This window comes from Lucilia sericata, unplaced genomic scaffold (assembly GCF_015586225.1).
Source record: "Lucilia sericata isolate MDLA Ls3-8-SP2 unplaced genomic scaffold, ASM1558622v1 Contig001609F_arrow, whole genome shotgun sequence".
In the NCBI taxonomy this organism is placed as follows: Eukaryota; Metazoa; Arthropoda; class Insecta; order Diptera; family Calliphoridae; genus Lucilia; species Lucilia sericata.
Window position 1 is genome coordinate 85,972 of NW_023995526.1, and position 19,479 is coordinate 105,450.

A 19,479-nucleotide genomic window follows, 5' to 3' on the forward strand; every position below is an offset into this window, starting at 1 on the left:
ATATTATGTTAGGGATTTTTTAAACCACCAGAAAATGAACCAGAAAGACACTCATGCGTTTTAAAATCAAACCAGACTCGGGAGTGAAAACGACATTTATTTGGAGACAGATCTATAAATTTATATAGCAAGAAGTGACGGACGCATCTAACTAGCTAGAGTGCCTGCCTTCGATCTCTACTATCATAATACCCTTTTCAATATCAGATACCCATCGCTATTTTCCAATCTTTTATGTTCAGGTCGTAGGATATCTGAACACTATAAATTTGTATAAAAAAATTTAATCTAGAAGAGAATCATTTCCGTAAAGCATTTTGTAGTCCAATACTATTTATGATTCACCACTCTCATCTTTCTATTTTACTGGATGATCTTTGCTCCTGAACTACATTACCATCATACTAGCAAGAACCTATAATTCAAAATAAAATGGAACCTTAATCCATGAGAGAGATTACTCTTTATATTGCTATACTGATCTTTAGAAAATAATGATCCAGTAAAGTTTATTGGAAGATCTTTTGAGATCCTAAATATGATTTAACAAATTCCCAAGAACCATATCTACCTAGGGGCTTTTTGAACCTCCACAATTTTAACCAGAAAGACACTCCTGTTTTTTTAAATTAAACCATAATGAAGTGCGAAAACTCCGATTCTTTCGAGACAGATTGTGGATTTATATCGCCTTCAAATAGCTGGAGTGCTACACTCCGATCTTTAGTACATTCCGATCTTTAGTACATTCATAGACTTTTCAATATTAGAGACCCATCGCTACTTTCTCATCATTTATGTTCAGATCGTAGGGTATCTGAACACTATAGTTTGTTTATTAAAAACATTTTTAACTTAACAAAACAAAGTTAAAAGCATAACAAAAACATAAAAAAAATCTTACCAATATTATGTTGTGAACCATTGTTGCTATTAGTAGTTTTAGATGTAGTTACAACACCACCACCGCCACCGGTACTACGTTCCACTCCGTTAACAACATTGCCTCCTCCTGCATTATTGCTAATACTTGAACCGGCAGTTGTATTATTTGAATTTGTGTTGATTTCAGTTTGTGACGTTGTCATATTTTTAACTTTGTTGTATTCTGTTTTAACCCCTTTATTCGTACTATTACAGAGTCACTTTAAAAGTTGTAACTTATTTTATTGTTTTTTTTTTTTTTTGTACAATATTTTGTTGCAATCTAACAGAATTTTAGCTCAAGTTGGCAAAAACTAGTTTTGTAATAAATACCAGTACAAAATGGACGAGTCGCGACTAATTTGTAAGTCGGAGGAGAGTATGTGTGTGTGTGCGTTTTAGTGTATAAATTATTATAGGAATGTATTTTATTTAGCAATTTTAACGTTTTACGTTTATTTTTGTGTTATTTTTCCATTGCAGCTGCTTATAGTTGGAGTTTCCATGGGCATATAATTGCTGTTGGATGTCGCTGTTATGTCATGTATGCATATTAAATGGTGTTGTTTTTAAAGGTTTAAGAACTTTTCGCATTTTACAATTCTGTTGCCACATCTAAGCCATTTTGTTGGTGTATGGTATGGTGTTTATTGTATCTGAAAAAATAAAAACATATGCAGTTTTAGTATTAAAGTTTTCAATAAGATTTAAAGTTTATTAAGTTATAGAGATTCTCTTGTTATTTGGATTCAAATTGTTAATCTAAATCATTTTTTTCTATAGCAATATTGAATACAAAAGTACACAATTTTTCGCCCCAATTTGTTACTAAGTAGGGTTTAAAATCCGAGTTTCACAAAACACACCATTCATCGTAGTGAATGGAAGGAATGGTACTACTGTGAATGGAAGGAATGGTTCGACTTATTGGACGTACAAACCAATAAGAAGAAAACAATATTTTATAAAAAAATACCAAAAATAAGTAAGATTTTTACATCTTAAACGCCCGAATTACCCTAAAGTACCAAACTTGTATTCGTAATATTTCAATTAGGGTTCTATAAATCGACTTTCGAATAATCGAACAATCGACTTTCGAATAATCGAACAATCGACTTTTTGTCGAAGAAAGTCGAAAAGTCGAAGTCGACTATTTTGTTCCAAAAAAGTCGATAACTCGACTATGGTCTGTGAAAAAAGTCGAAAAGTCGACTTTGTTAATAAAAGTCGAAAAAAGTCGAAAAGTCTGAAGTCGAAAAAAGTCGATAAGTCGAAAAAAAGTCGAATAAAGTCGAAAAAAGTCGAAGTCGAATATTTTGTTCCAAAAAAGTCGATAACTCGACTATGGTCTGTGAAAAAAGTCGAAAAGTCTGAAAGTCGAAAAAAAGTCGATAAGTCGAAAAAAGTCGAATAAAGTCGAAAAAAGTCGAAAAGTCGAAAGAAGTCGAAAAGTCGAAAATTGTAGAAACAAGTCAAAAATAGTCGAAAATCTTAAAAAAGTGGAAAAAAAAAAGTAAAAAACTCTAATATGGTCGGAAAAACTCGAAAAAAGTAAAAAAATAGTCGAAAAAAGTCGAAAGAAGTCGAAAATAGTCAAAAAGTCGAAAAAATCGAAAAGTCGGAAAAAGTCGAAAACTCGAAAAAAGTCGAAAAAATTCAAAAAGTCGAAAAGTCGGAAAAAGTCGAAAAATCTACTATTTATAAAATACTTATAGTCGAAAAGTCTAAAAGTCGACTTTTAATTAAATGAAAAAAGTCGAAAAGTCGAAAAAACCGACTTTTCACACAATGCAAAAAGTCGAGAAGTCGAAAACTCGACTTTTAACTAAATGAAAAAAGTCGAAAAGTCGACTTTTCGTTTCAACTATAGAACCCTAATTTCAATGAGGTACGAATGTGATATAAATTTTACTTCTATGTTCACAGATTTAGAAGATGAGGTCCAAAAAAGTACTAAAACACAGTTTTTACTCTTTTACTCCTAAAAAGCACCGAATTTCAAGAAGTATCATTTACCTGTACGCTTATTTTTGAATAAACAATGATAAGTGTAACATTTTTGTTGTATCTGATTTAGTTTTAGATATAAGAGGTTACTGACTTTACCCTTTTTTACTCTATAAAAATTCGACTTTCTAAAAATACCTCCAGGCAGTACGATGATCAATCAGTCAGTAACGCGACTCTTTTAAATATAAAGAATATTTTTGCCATAATTTTGGGGTTCCAGTCAATCAAGTCAAGAATTAAACTTTCAATCTATATGTTCCCGCTTTTCAGCAGTAATATGATTTCTTGATTCAAACAACTCGGACAAAATTTTGTCCGATAGGCCGTTCCACTTCTAGAATTGTGCTGTCGTTGAGTTGTAAAACTATATCATGCAAAAAATTTGCCCGATAAGATAATGTTAAAAGGTGCTACAACGGCTCGGAAGTTTTATGGGCGTTACGGGCAAAAATTTGCAACTTAATTTTTTTTTGCAGCACTCTAATGTTTATACATAATCTTTAAGTATTTAAGTCTTTAGTTAATAAATTGTATATAGTTAGTATTTTTTATCGTCAATAAAACATTTTATTTTGTTTATTCTTCTTAATGTTTTCGCGCTATATTTATTTATTTATCATCTCTGAAATACTATTAGCGATTTCCCTTCGAAACGCAACCACTTTTAATGTGAGTACTTATTTCTTAAAATTGTTCGTTCACTTTCAATTGCTCGAAAGTAAAAACACAATAAACATAAGACAAAATAAAATGTTTTTTTAAATGTTGAAATCTAGATACATTTTTTAAATCGTTGTTTTTTATATTTACTTAAAAATAGCGCAAGTATGAATGTGGCATGTAGCTAAAATTAAACCTTTTGTGTATTTGGGGTCAAATTTGAGATAGATATGTATCCTATATATTTGACTCATTCTTTATCTATTCTATCTGCTTCTTAGACCGGGGTTTTGAGATGGTAATCAAATGCCAATTAATAATTAGATGAGTTAACCTATAAATAAATTTAATCTTATGTTAATCCCCTTTGATGTTTTTGAGTACAAGATTAAACTTCGCAGTGTTGCCATACAAAACAACAGAAAACTTCATTGTTTGTTATCAAAACAATGCATATTTTATAAAAAAGAAGAAGACAATTGTAAATTTAATATGAAAATTAATGAAAACTTAAATTAAAAACAAAAAAATGTATTTTGAAGTGTCCATAATTTATACTAATCAATAAATAGAACATTTTAATGTTTATATTTATAAAAATTTTATGAATTTTTTTGCATCAGCTGTTCACACTTTTGCATTTCGCGCTTAAGATTAAACCACCTCCATTGGGCGCTTAAACTTACAAACAAAATTAACTAATTGAGTACTCAAAAACATCTTTCGCGGATTAATTTTAATTTAATCGCTAAACTTTCACCTAAAGATTAGCCCTTAGAAGAAGAAAAGAAAAAGTACCAAAAGGGGCGTAACAATGGGAATTTTAAATATATTTAAACTCATAAAGCCAATTTTGATTTAGTTTTACATGTTGGTCTTTTGGAACTCGGATTCCAAGCCCTATTTTCGACCAAATTATGTTGAAAAATTTAGTACTTTTTAAAACGTACTTTTTGCTCAAATAAATAGTACTTTTTACAAAGTCGTATTTACAAGAATTTTAACATATTTGATCACGATTGAATGGTACTTTTAATTGATACTTTTAAAAATTTTCTGTTATATTGAACCTAGAAATTTCCCGATCACAGTTTGAACTATGACATTGAAGTTAAAACATGCTTGCTCTCTTAAAAATCAACAACAACAACAGGGTTAAATTAATGAAAATGAAGAAGAAGACAATTGCTGTTTTATACAAACTTGGCATTGTGCTTGTACATGAATTTAAAATTTTCAACATCTGATTAAAGTACACAACCGTATGTACATACGTACTATGTATACAGTACGAAAATCAAAATCCGCCGATAACTATAACATACTTGTTTTGTAAATTTTTAAAATAACTCTTGGCCAAAAGCAATAAATACTTTCATTTTAAAAATAAAACAAGACAAAAATAAATCACATTACAGAAAATTTTTTATTAAATTCTCAAAATATCAAACAAGATTTTTTTTAGACGATCATGAATTATTAAGAGTATGGAGAATTTGTTTTCTAAAAATAAAAAGAAATCTAACGAAATGACACCAATACATATTTTATAAATAAATAGTAAAATCTTTGAATATTTTATTTCAATTTCTTGTCTTTTTTTCGACTGAGTAAGTATATTTGTATTCTTTAACTTGTGACAGTAAATATTCGCAATTGTTTCAATAAAAAGATAAGATTGCTATCGTCAAAAAAAAAAAAAAAAAACACCAAATAATTAAATATTTGTATAATATTACGCAAAACTATGACTTTGTGTACTAATTAAATAAACGTGATCTTGATAAACACACAAAAAAATTAAATTATAATTTTTTGGGGAACTATTTATTTAAGGTATTTTCAGCATTCTTAGTTAATGACTTTACAAATCTCTAAAAAATAAATAATTATTTAGCTTTTTTAACTGTTTAACTTTAGATTTTTTAATTTCTTGGCAACTTGTTTGCTTAACGTTTTTTTTTTTTTTTTTTTTTTTTTGTAATTCTAATGTCAGGTTTCTTAACATTTATTTATTTATGAATTCTTAACTGTTAAAGATAATTTTAACAAAAATATTGCACAATAAAAGTAAAATTGTAAAAATGTTAAGTAATTGAAATTTTCCAAAATCACTTTGCCATTCATGTGATTTATATAATTAAACCTTTGCAGATATTACCACGAAAAATATTTAAAATGTTATTTAATTAAACTAGTTAAATTACACATTTACTAAAAACATCATATTCATTTAAGTCCAGATTACGTCTATCAATTATACAACCTTCTTCTAGTCATTATGTTGCAAGTTGTAGTCTCTCCCAAGTATTTCAAGACGGGGCAACGTTTATATACATAGCATTCAAGAAATTCATTCTGGCATTTAGTATCCAGACTAGATCTATGAAAGGTCCTTACAATTTTCTAATTAATGTTCCTGATGGATGAAATATCTGTAATAAAATCACTTTGGATCTATTATCGACGTAAGCCTGGCAAGGACAGAAAGCTCGTACCGATCGCACCACTATTCCAAATGATTATATAAGGTTCTCTCGCCCATGTTTTTAAAGAAACTCTCGTTGCGACGAACTCCCTGCAATAGTATTTTGCACTTTTTGTCCATATAAATCCAGATTATTGAAGCGTAAGTCATTGTTATATAATTTGGCTAAGACCCCATTTTAAATATATCGTTCTCCCACATTGGTTCTAACCTTTATGTGGTATTTTGATCTTATATTCCGATCAAGGATTACGAAATTTAGAAAATTCAGAAGGTGTCGTTTGAAGAACAGAAAAGTACCAATATGTAATAGTGCAGAATTTGTATATTTAATTTTTGTTTTAGATCAATAAAAGAGGTACTATTTGGTTGACTAAAAAGTACCAAAATGTAGACCGGAGGTGATGGGTTCGATTCGCAGCTAAGGCCCGATGGAGGCCTAGGTGTATTTCTTCGAATTTGATGTATATACATCCTCCTTTCAAACTAATAACTAACTAACTAACTAACTAACTAACTAACTAACTAACTAACTAACTAACTAACTAACTAACTAACTAACTAACTAACTAACTAACTAACTAACTAACTAACTAACTAACTAACTAACTAACTAACTAACTAACTAACTAACTAACTAACTAACTAACTAACTAACTAACTAACTAACTAACTAACTAACTAACTAACTAACTAACTAACTACTAACTAACTAACTAACTAACTAACTAACTAACTAACTAACTAACTAACTAACTAACTAACTAACTAACTAACTAACTAACTAACTAACTAACTACTAACTAACTAACTAACTAACTACTAACTAACTAACTAACTAACTAACTAACTAACTAACTAACTAACTACTAACTAACTAACTAACTAACTAACTAACTAACTAACTAACTAACTAACTAACTAACTAACTACTAACTAACTAACTAACTAACTAACTAACTAACTAACTAACTAACTAACTAACTAACTAACTAACTAACTAACTAACTAACTAACTAACTAACTAACTAACTAACTAACTAACTAACTAACTAACTAACTAACTAACTAACTAACTAACTAACTAACTAACTAACTACTAACTAACTAACTAACTAACTAACTAACTAACTAACTAACTAACTAACTAACTAACTAACTAACTAACTAACTAACTAACTAACTAACTAACTAACTAACTAACTAACTAACTAACTAACTAACTAACTAACTAACTAACTAACTAACTAACTAACTAACTAACTAACTAACTAACTAACTAACTAACTAACTAACTAACTAACTAACTAACTAACTAACTAACTAACTAACTAACTAACTAAATAACTAACTAACTAACTAACTAACTAACTAACTAACTAACTAACTAACTTACCAACTACCGGTTTACTCCTAAAAAGAACCGAGTTTCGAAAAGAATAGAACCGCTTATTTTTTGAATAAACAATGATAAGTGTAACATTTTTGTTGTAACTGTTTCATTTTCGGATATATGAGGTTACCTAATTTACCCTTTTTTACGCCCTAAATATTCGAATTTCCAAAACTTTCCTCCTTAGTGGATCTACATGACCTAAAGTGCATCTACTGTCTAAATATCATGATTATAGATTCAGCCGTTAGGCTGTGCGATGATCAATCTATAACACGACTCTTTCATTTATATAGATTAAGGGTCTTATAAGTGCAATTTTGAATAGACATTCAAAGTAATTTTTGCTAGACAAATGAGTTTTCTATTAACTACCTAATCTATGAATCAATATACTACTCTAATGTCTAATATATAGACTAGTCTATTGCCTAGTTTATAGACTACTTTATTCTCTACTAGTCCATGAGAGACATAAAAAGATGTCCAGTTAATTTTGACAAAAAAAGAATAGATATGGAAGGATTTAGCTACTATTTGATGGAATCATTTAAATATTAATTAGTTCACTGACAGGTTTACGGACAAATGAAGCCGGTTTAAGATAGTTTTGCTGCATATAGATATAACTTTGCAAAAAATAAAGTGATTTTGGTACAATCGGAGTCAAAAAAGTATACATAGTTTTTATTAATGCTGTTTCATTAAATTTTAAACTAAATTAAATTTGAGGTAAAAAAATATTGCAAATAGATCTTGAATTGTTTCATGCACACATTCGTATTGAAATTATAAATACAGTTTTGAGACAATAAAACAATATAATTTTTCTATTTTTTACCATTCTCAAACATCAAAACAATATTTCTATTTAATATTACAGCATGCAACTCTGTGAAGAAAATTGAATAGGAGTTTAGCAATAAAAAAATTTAAGATGATTTGCACGCTTAGAATTAACATTTTATAAAATAATAATAATAGCAAATGTTAACTTTTGAAATTTGTTCAAGGACAACTTCGATTGAGAACCGTTAACATTTAATATTTTTATCAGAGTTGGCAAAATTGGTACAATAGTACTTTTTTGGTACAATTCGATCTTCAAAAGTAAAATTGGAAATTTAAAAAATGTTTCCCGATTGCAAAATTTATTTAAAACTTTACTTCTGACAAAAAGTTCAAGGGACTACCAACTTCGGTCACAAAGTGGAATAATAAATTCTTGTTTATATTTTCTCATTTTATCAAAAAAAAAAAAAAAAACTTCGATCAGTCGCAGAAAATTTAACTTTTTTACCAAAAAAAAAAAATAGTTAAAATTAAATTTCTCTTAAAATATTAAAAACAGGTGATGATTATTTAGTCCATGTGAAGATCATGTCAAACATAAAATTTTTAAAATAACTAAGATATTATTTACACATTATAACTTGTGCACTCAATACACAACAGATGTTCAATATATGTATATATATCAATGGTGCCCAAAATCACTATTCCCTATCACGCGAGATAGGGCAAGAATATTCTGCTGACGTTGCGTTGACTCACCTACACTATAAGCTTACTTGTGTATTTCTTATTTGAGCATGTGCTAGTTGATTATCTCTCAACTTGCAAAACAAAATCAACTCAGTTGCTGATCAGCATTTGTCGAAGTAAGATCTGCACGCAACTTTTTAAAATCCACACAGAAATACAACAACAAAATTTTGAGAAAGCCGAATTTATGTAGGTGAATGAGAGAGCACAGCTGATAGTTTTTTATATATGAACTTTAATGTACGCTGTCTGTCAAAATCCATAATATCAATTTGACAGTTAGAATATACTTTTTAGTATGCAGTCATTTTATTAGTACAGTTTTATTTTGGGTTACATTTTGTTCTCTGCTGCTTTACCAATACAAATGAATGTGTAACAGTGTGTGTATGGGCAACACTGATATATATACATTGTATGTATGTAAAGTGACATTATTTTACAACTTAACAATATTTAATTGTCTCTGACAGTCGTTAGAGGCATTAGAAAATATTTCAAATACATAATCATAAATACACACTTTAGTAGTGTCTTCTAACATTCTTTATTCTTTAATAGTTCTTCTTGTTATTTGCTCAATACATTACAATGGAATGCAATTCAATAGAAGTGGTTAAATGAATGAAATAAAGTGCTTATGTGCATTTAACACTTTTAAAAGAAAAGTATCCTCAAAATGTCTAAATCTATTAATGTATCTATGTGATGTGAACGTCTGTGTGTTTAACTAGCATATACAAGTATTTACCTACTTTAAAAAAAAATACTTTCTACAAATAAACTATGACAAATTTTAACGAGTTGTTTTAAAATCTGTACTATAAAGTAAAATACTTAGTTGTATTTGTGTATGAAAAAAAAAGAGAATCAAAACAACTGAAACTAGTTTTGAAAACGGCATAACTTTGACTTTGAATTGCATAGTAGATACACACTAATAACAAAAAACTAAAAAAAAAGTTTGTTTATCAAAAAAATATTAGTTAGACGCATTAAGTAGTTAGATATTTTGTGTGACGTTTTTGTTCAAATGAAATCTGAAGGGGGGAATTTGTTAATATTGAAATGAAAGCATGTAACAGGTAGCAGCAGTGACAAATATAAAAAAATAACACAAATGTCATTTTTGTTAACAAAAAAAGAATAAAACTATCACTAATCGGTTTATAAACACGCAAAGAGTATTATAACTAAATATATACATACTAAGTATACAAGGTTGTACATCAAATTATACATGTAGTTTATAACATCAATTATGTTGGCCTGGTATATACAAAATTCATTTTTAGACGATTCAAATGCCAATAAATTTGATGCTTTGAATGAAATGAACTAAAGATCACTTGTTTAAACCGATTTAGGAAATTTCTTATATCATAGTGGAATATGAAACTTTAACGTTATTATACCCTACACCTTCGTGAACATATGTATATACATAAGTTTGTAATTCCGTTTGCAATATCTGCAATATAATTTTCCGACTCTGTAAAGTTTATATATTCTAGATACATATATATGTATGTTTACATGTCCGTCTGTTTGTTTGTTGAAATCAAAATGAATACTCCAGATATCTTCGAGATCCAAAACTTCAATAATTATTACGAAAAGTTTTCGATAAGTTTGCTAAGTATTGAAATGTATTTTATACCCTTGGTGCTGTCCAGAAGCTTTTTTTGGCAAATGGACATCAAACTCGTGTTTTTCACTCAAAAGCCATACGAAAACCATAATGATGTTCAGGACGTTTAAGGGTTAAGAAAATCATCTGAGCCGATTTATGTAGATATGCCCTATGTCTGTAGCCATTTCATGATACTACAATACTACAAAAATAGGTAATTAGATTCGAAGAAAAACATTTCGACCGCTATTGGGGCTCTTGTCCATTTCTTTATCAGTTGAGAATCGAACCCACGAACTCCATACTGACAGACTTGATTACAAAACTTATTGATAGTGCTCGAAATCGGTTAATTATTTCACCTATATATTAGTAAGAGGCTTTGAATATCTTAAGGACTCAAAATAAACTACTTACGTATCTCATTATACATGTGTAAGTTATTATAAGAGTACTTAAAAGTAATGCAGACGGCATGTAGTACATATCATTACCAAGTTTTTGCTGGGTAATCCATTTGAAATTAAATAAAAAAAGTGAAATTTTAACAATATTTTGCATTTATTTCTTCCTAATTGGCACATTAAGCAAGTTTCAATTTTGGCCACGATTTTTATCAATAAATTAAATGTTACAATTACTAATTGGAATTAGTATGAATTTTGAAATCTAAAAGAAAACCTCATCAATATGAAAACATTATGTCTAAATACCAAAAAAAAGTTTTCACTCTTGACCTGCCTATAAATTATAGATTGGACATGTCTGATTATCTTTTTAAGCCTATCAGTTAAGCTTTTATTATTATAATTACAAGACTTGAAAACATAATTTAAATTGTAGATTAAATTATACAGAAATGAGAGACTCAGTTAAAGAACGGCTAAATAAGATTATGTTTGGAATAAAGAAGAAAAAAGAAAAACTTTAGTTTTCTTTTAATTTAAAGTAAAAGTATTCATTCGTACTTGTTGCTGGTTAAAGCAACAAAACTTTTCTTTTTATTTTCTTCTCTCAAGCGAATGAATGAATGAAAAATCATTGAAAGATACATGTATGCATCTATATACCGACATATAGATACACTCCAATATAAATTTCCATACAAAAACTACAAATGCACGGTGTCTGGTATTCAAGGGGAGAAATAAAATTGTGGATGTTTGAGAAGAAAATAAGGTATTATTGAAGTTATTAAGCGGAAATATCATGTATCTAACAATACAATCATCGCACATGGGAAAAAATGGAAGTGGAGAATTCAACCCATTCAAATAATGTAAAGATTTTTTTTTCAATTTGTATGTACTCGTATGAAAGATCTTAAAGTTCAAATGTAATTAAAATTTTAGATTTTGTTGTTTTTTCGCTTTGTTTTGCTCATTTATTGTTTTAGAGAAATTTATAGTAAATAATAAAAAAAAGAAATTTTATTTCACACTATAAATCGTGTATTGTTAGTTCTCAAGGTTTTTAAAATTGTTTACTGGTAGTACATACAATTAGACTTAAACAAAACATTCCAAACAATCTCAGATATACAGGCACAGTAGCAGCAAATGAAAATTGGATGCATGGTTGACTACTGTGGATATTACTGTTTCCATACCCTCGACATCATGTTGTTCAAAAAAGCGCCAGAAGATCAAGATAACTATTGAAAAGTTATTGCTAAATATTGGTCATAATTTCCTATCGCGTTAAATAATAATGTTAGTCGGGAAATGAACTGCCACTATAAATAGCGGAAATGTGTTTATCTGCAACAAGAAAATTGAACTGTATATATGAATCTTATTTTCTGATCAAATCGCAGTCACCATTATGTGACATGTGTATGTTATTCTGAAGGATATATTCAGAATATATATTCATATAGTCTAGTCTATAGTTTAGTCTATAGTTTAGTCTATAGTTTAGTCTATAGTTTAGTCTATAGTGTGTATAGTTTAGTCTATAGTTTAGTCTATAGTTTAGTCCTATAGTTAGTCTATAGTCTAGTCTATAGTCTAGTCTATAGGTCTAGTCTATAAGTCTAGTCTATAATCTAGTCTATAAGTCTAGTCTATAGTCTAGTCTATAGTCTAGTCTATAGTCTAGTCTATAGTCTAGTCTATAGTCTAGTCTATAGTCTAGTCTATATCTAGTCTATAGTCCTAGTCTATAGTCTAGTCTATAGTCTAGTCTATAGTCTAGTCTATAGTCTAGTCTATAGTCTAGTCTATAGTATAGTCTATAGTATAGTCTATAGTCTAGTCTATAGTCTAGTCTATAGTCTAGTCTATAGTCTAGTCTATAGTCTAGTCTATAGTCTAGTCTTTAGTCTAGTCTATAGTCTAGTCTATAGTCTAGTCTTAGTCTAGTCTAGTCTTTAGTCTAGTCTATAGTCTAGTCTATAGTCTAGTCTATAGTCTAGTCTATAGTCTAGTCTATAGTCTAGTCTATAGTCTAGTCTATAGTCTAGTCTATAGTCTAGTCTATAGTCTAGTCTATAGTCTAGTCTATAGTCTAGTCTATAGTCTAGTCTATAGTCTAGTCTATAGTCTAGTCTATAGTCTAGTCTATAGTCTAGTCTATAGTCTAGTCTATAGTCTAGTCTATAGTCTAGTCTATAGTCTAGTCTATAGTCTAGTCTATAGTCTAGTCTATAGTCTAGTCTAGTCTAGTCTAGTCTATAGTCTAGTCTATAGTCTAGTCTAGTCTATAGTCTAGTCTAGTCTATAGTCTAGTCTATAGTCTAGTCTATAGTCTAGTCTATAGTCTAGTCTATAGTCTAGTCTATAGTCTAGTCTATAGTCTAGTCTATAGTCTAGTCTATAGTCTAGTCTATAGTCTAGTCTATAGTCTAGTCTATAGTCTAGTCTATAGTCTAGTCTATAGTCTAGTCTATAGTCTAGTCTATAGTCTAGTCTATAGTCTAGTCTATAGTCTAGTCTATAGTCTAGTCTATAGTCTAGTCTATAGTCTAGTCTATAGTCTAGTCTATAGTCTAGTCTATAGTCTAGTCTATAGTCTAGTCTATAGTCTAGTCTATAGTCTAGTCTATAGTCTAGTCTATAGTCTAGTCTATAGTCTAGTCTATAGTCTAGTCTATAGTCTAGTCTATAGTCTAGTCTATAGTCTAGTCTATAGTCTAGTCTATAGTCTAGTCTATAGTCTAGTCTATAGTCTAGTCTATAGTCTAGTCTATAGTCTAGTCTATAGTCTAGTCTATAGTCTAGTCTATAGTCTAGTCTATAGTCTAGTCTATAGTCTAGTCTATAGTCTAGTCTATAGTCTAGTCTATAGTCTAGTCTATAGTCTAGTCTATAGTCTAGTCTATAGTCTAGTCTATAGTCTAGTCTATAGTCTAGTCTATAGTCTAGTCTATAGTCTAGTCTATAGTCTAGTCTATAGTCTAGTCTATAGTCTAGTCTATAGTCTAGTCTATAGTCTAGTCTATAGTCTAGTCTATAGTCTAGTCTATAGTCTAGTCTATAGTCTAGTCTATAGTCTAGTCTATAGTCTAGTCTATAGTCTAGTCTATAGTCTAGTCTATAGTCTAGTCTATAGTCTATAGTCTAGTCTATAGTCTAGTCTATAGTCTAGTCTATAGTCTAGTCTATAGTCTAGTCTATAGTCTAGTCTATAGTCTAGTCTATAGTCTAGTCTATAGTCTAGTCTATAGTCTAGTCTATAGTCTATAGTCTAGTCTATAGTCTAGTCTATAGTCTAGTCTATAGTCTAGTCTATAGTCTAGTCTATAGTCTAGTCTATAGTCTAGTCTATAGTCTAGTCTATAGTCTAGTCTATAGTCTAGTCTATAGTCTAGTCTATAGTCTAGTCTATAGTCTAGTCTATAGTCTAGTCTATAGTCTAGTCTATAGTCTAGTCTATAGTCTAGTCTATAGTCTAGTCTATAGTCTAGTCTATAGTCTAGTCTATAGTCTAGTCTATAGTCTAGTCTATAGTCTAGTCTATAGTCTAGTCTATAGTCTAGTCTATAGTCCTATTAGTCTAGTCTATAGTCTAGTCTATAGTCTAGTCTATAGACTAGGCTATAGACTAGACTATAGACTAGACTATAGTTCTAGTCTATAGTCTTGTCTAGTCTAGTCTATAGTCTAGTCTATAGTCTTGTCTAGTCTAGGTCTATAGTCTTGTCTAGTCTAGTCTATAGTCTAGTCTATAGATTTCTCCGAATGCCCTCGTGCAATCAATTCAACAGTGTGACGTTTAAGTTGAAGCATAGTAAATGCAATTAGAATATATTAAGACATGATCACGTTGAGGTGAAAGCCTTAACAGATGCAATACGTAGTATTTAATGGTCGACAACTCCAGAATTAAGTTTGGAATGCTTCTTGCGGCTGAAAACAATGCAAGCAATAGACGATCTGCTAATATCTCATTAAATATGTAACATTTAATGGGCTCCATTTACTTCAATTTCCTTAAATCTCATTTTAAATGCCAGATAATACATTTAACACCCGGAAATATCATGTGCTGAAATTCCCTCAATTCACAAAGTGTGCATTTTTACATAAAATTTAAACGCAAGTACACCTTGGTGTAATAAAAAAAATAGGAAAACTTGTTACATATTTTTGTTATACCTATAAAAAGGAGAAACTATACAGTCACCAACTTTCTCACCTCTTAAAGTGGGAATCATTAAATTCAAAGCAAAAAAAATTATTAAAAAAATCATTAATTTGTTTAATTGCAAGCAAACTAATTAAAACTGTTTAATTAGTATGGTATTTTATTCAAACATATTGCAAGAGTGCTATTAACACGTTGTTGCTAAAAATGTAGCCATAACTTTGTAAAAACTTTTTGAATAATTCGTTGAATAGTTTTTATAAAGTTGCTCAAAATTATTGACAAATGTATGTATTTTACTGGTGTTGATGATGTATTGGGTGATTTTGTGATTTCATTTGACAAATGAGCTTATTAGTTGTTAGCTAATCATAATTTGTCAAATTAACATATTTACAAAGATATAAATTATAAATTAGCTAATTGAGTATTTTAGTTTTGAAAAACAAATGCATTTAAACATGCAATAATTTGAGAGGTTTTTAACGTTAAAGGCAGATCGAAATACTTGAGTTAAACAAAAAAAAATATTTATTTGTTTTAAACAGGTTTGAATAACACAGGCCGACAAATTTTTTTTAAGCCAAAGACTAAAATATACATTGCTACTCTGAGTCGGAATCTGACCTCATAACTTTTCCATCACACCAAGCTATCGAGATATAGGAGACTTTATATATACATAAATTGATCTTGGTTTGTGATTTGTTTTAATTTTTGTTGCCGTTGTAATTATTTGTCATTCAATGACTTCATTTTTTTTACCGAAGCATTTCAAAACAAATCGAACATTGTTTTAGTGAAGAATCATCTGTATTAACCCATGTTATGATTTGATAAATTTTTGTTGTGCTAAACTTCAAATAGTTATAATGACAAAAAATTATCAAATAATGTCACTATTTATTAGCGTTAAAGCATCGCTAGGGAGAGTAAAAGTACCAAAACAGGCAAAAAAAATTAATATTTACCAATTTGATTACACGAAATGTTTTAAAACGTACTTTTTGTACGAATAGTACGTTTCACAAATCAAAAATTTACAAGTATTTTAACATACTAAGTCCCGATTAAATGAGGAATATGTATATGATGGACTTCTTAGGTACTTTCTTGCCATTAACTGGTATTTATTAAAACGTTCTGTTTCGATTTAATTATCTATATATATAAAAATGAAAGTGTGTATGTATGTATGTATGTATGTATGTATGTATGTATGTATGTATGTATGTATGTATGTATGTATGTATGTATGTATGTATGTATGTATGTATGTATGTATGTATGTATGTATGTATGTATGTATGTATGTATGTATGTATGTATGTATGTTATGTATGTATGTATGTATGTATGTATGTATGTAGTATGTATGTATGTATGTATGTATGTATGTATGTATGTATGTATGTATGATGTATGTATGTATGTATGTATGTATGTATGTATGTATGTATGTATGTATGTATGTATGTAGTATGTATGTATGTATGTATGATGTATGTATGTATGTATGTATGTGTATGTATGTATGTATGTATGTATGTATGTATGTATGTGTATGTATGTATATGTATGTATGTATGTATGTATGTATGTATGTATGTATGTATGTATGTATGTATGTAGTTGTATGTATGTATGTATGTATGTATGTGATGTATGTATGTATGTATGTATGTATGTATGTATGTATGTATGTATGTATGTATGTATGTATGTATTGTATGTATGTATGTATGTATGTATATGTATTATGTATGTATGTATGTATGTATGTATGTGTATGTATGTATGTATGTATGTATGTATGTATGTATGTATGTATATGTATGTATGTATGTATGTAGGTATGTATGTATGTATGTATGTATGTAGTGTATGTATGTATGTATGTATGTATGTATGTATGTATGTATGTATGTATGTATGTATGTATGTATGTATGTATGTATGTATGATGTATGTATGTATGTATGTAGGATGTATGTATATGTATGTATGTATGTGTGTATGTGTGTATGTATGTATGTATGTGTATGTATGTATGTATGTATGTATGTATGTATGTAGATGTATGTATATGTATGTATGTATGTATGTATGTATGTATGTATGTATGTAGTTGTATGTATGTATGTATGTATGTATGTAGTATGTATGTATGTATGTAGTATGTATGTATGTATGTATGTATGTATGTATGTATGTATGTATGTATGTATGATGTAGTATGTATGTATGTATATGTAGTATGTATGTATGTATGTATGTATGAGTATGTATGTATGTATGTATGTATGTATGTATGTATGTATGTATGTATGTATGTATGTATGTATGTATGTATGTATGTATGTATGTATGATGTATGTATGTATGTATGTATGTATGTATGTATGTAGTATGTATGTATGTATGTTTGTTTGTTTGTGCTTTATAGACTGCTAAACGGTTGGACCGATTTTCCTGAAATTTTCACAGTTTCTTCCTGTATGTTTGGAAGGAACTATAGGCTACTTTTTATGTTGAAATTTCATGTGGGCGACGTGCCACGCCCATATTAAGAAAATATTAAATTAGTATATCTGAGATAATATAATAGTTAGAGTGTTCAAATTTTGTCGGAGCCACTTTAGTATCAATATAATTATTTAAGACAAAAAGTAGGCGGATTAGCATTAGGGGGCGTGGCACCTCCCATATAAATTGAATAAAAAATTCGTTTATCTTGGAAACTATTACAGTTAGAATATTAAAAATTTGCACGAGTAACTTTAATATCCAAGTAAACATTTTGGGAAATAAATTGGCGGACTACCCATGAGGGGAGCTGCACCTCCCATATTAATAAAATACAAAAATTGGTTTATCTGGGAAACTAATAGAACTAAATTCTTCAAATTTTGCACTAAGAACTTAAATATTCATCTGAAAATTTTGGAGAAAAAAGAGCGGACTTTCGTCATGGGGGGCGTGGAGCCCCCATATAAATTAAATAGGAAAATTATTATATCTGAGAAACTATTCATGTGAACATTCAGAGAATAACGGACGGACTTTCAATAGGGGGTTTGGCACCTCACATATGAATTAAATACAAAATTTCGCTTATCTGGGAAACTAATAGAACAAGATTCTTCAAATATTGCAAGAAGAACTTATTATACATATGAACATTTTGGAAAAAAAAAGGGCGGACTTTCATCTTGGGGCTGTGAGTTCCCATATGAACTAAATAGAAACTATTAGAGCTAGAATCTTCAAATTCTACATGAAGATCTTTGACATTAATGTGAACATTTAGAGAATAACGGGCGGACTTTCAATGGGGTCTTGGCCTATATGAATTAAATACAAAATTTCGTATATCCGGAAAAATATTAGATTTTTTTAATTTGTCATCGATTACATTAAAATCTTAATTAACGTTCGGAAAAAATGTATCTCTGGAAAACATTACAGTTAGAATCTTCAAAATTATTAAGAAGATTTTATTTATATTGCTTTTAGGGTAGCGAAGCACACTGGGTATAGCTAGTAGACTATAAAAGAGAACATTCTGGTGCACTTTGTCTATCAAGTGGTGCCTTTTTATTGAATTAAATCAAATAGGTATCAGTCAAAATAATTGAAAGTTTTCAATTCCAAATATCAATGCAGAATATTTGTAGAAAATTTCAAAACCATTCAAAAGACATGGCTAAATCGTCTTAGAACTAATAATGACGCAGAATATACCTACATAAATGCTTATATTCTGCACATCACATATGGATATTAAACAGATAAACAACAACACAATCCACTGGCAAATCGTATTATTCAGAAACCATACAACAAATAAATAAAAGCTTAAATTGTAAATTTAATCTCAAAACCATTTACTAATTAAACCATCAACCAATAAAAACCCACCCACCGGCCTTGGTCATTGTTTAGCACCCAACAAATTTACATGACCCAACTCAACGACGGACTAACTCACAAAGCACAAAAGAACATCTTAAAAGTCAAATAACAACAACAGCAAAATGAGTGTTTGACGGTGTACAATAAAAAAAAAATAGTGTTCACTTACCTTTTGCAATAAATATTGTAAATGAAGGAGGAACAATTAAAAAAAAAAAAAACAAACAATATCCGCTCTTAAATTTTGTGTTGTATTTTTTACTCAATTAATATTTTAAACAACACTATTTAATAGTTTTATAAACATATATTTCCACAATA

General features: G+C 29.1%; 1 protein-coding gene across 3 annotated transcripts in view; it reads right to left on the reverse strand.

Annotated features, from left to right (window-relative positions):
• Positions 1 to 19,451, reverse strand: part of LOC119612124 (putative uncharacterized protein DDB_G0277255) — a 44,125-nt gene extending 24,674 nt beyond the window's left edge. For all 3 annotated transcript variants that reach the window (XM_037967865.1, XM_037967864.1, XM_037967863.1), the window contains exons 1-2: positions 19,328 to 19,451; positions 905 to 1,580 (exon numbers count right to left, since the gene is read on the reverse strand). In XM_037967865.1, the coding sequence (XP_037823793.1) occupies positions 905 to 1,088 (184 nt within the window). In that variant the 5' untranslated portion in view covers positions 1,089 to 1,580; positions 19,328 to 19,451. The remainder of the gene's footprint in view (positions 1 to 904; positions 1,581 to 19,327) is intronic.
• Positions 19,452 to 19,479: the final 28 nt, after the last annotated feature.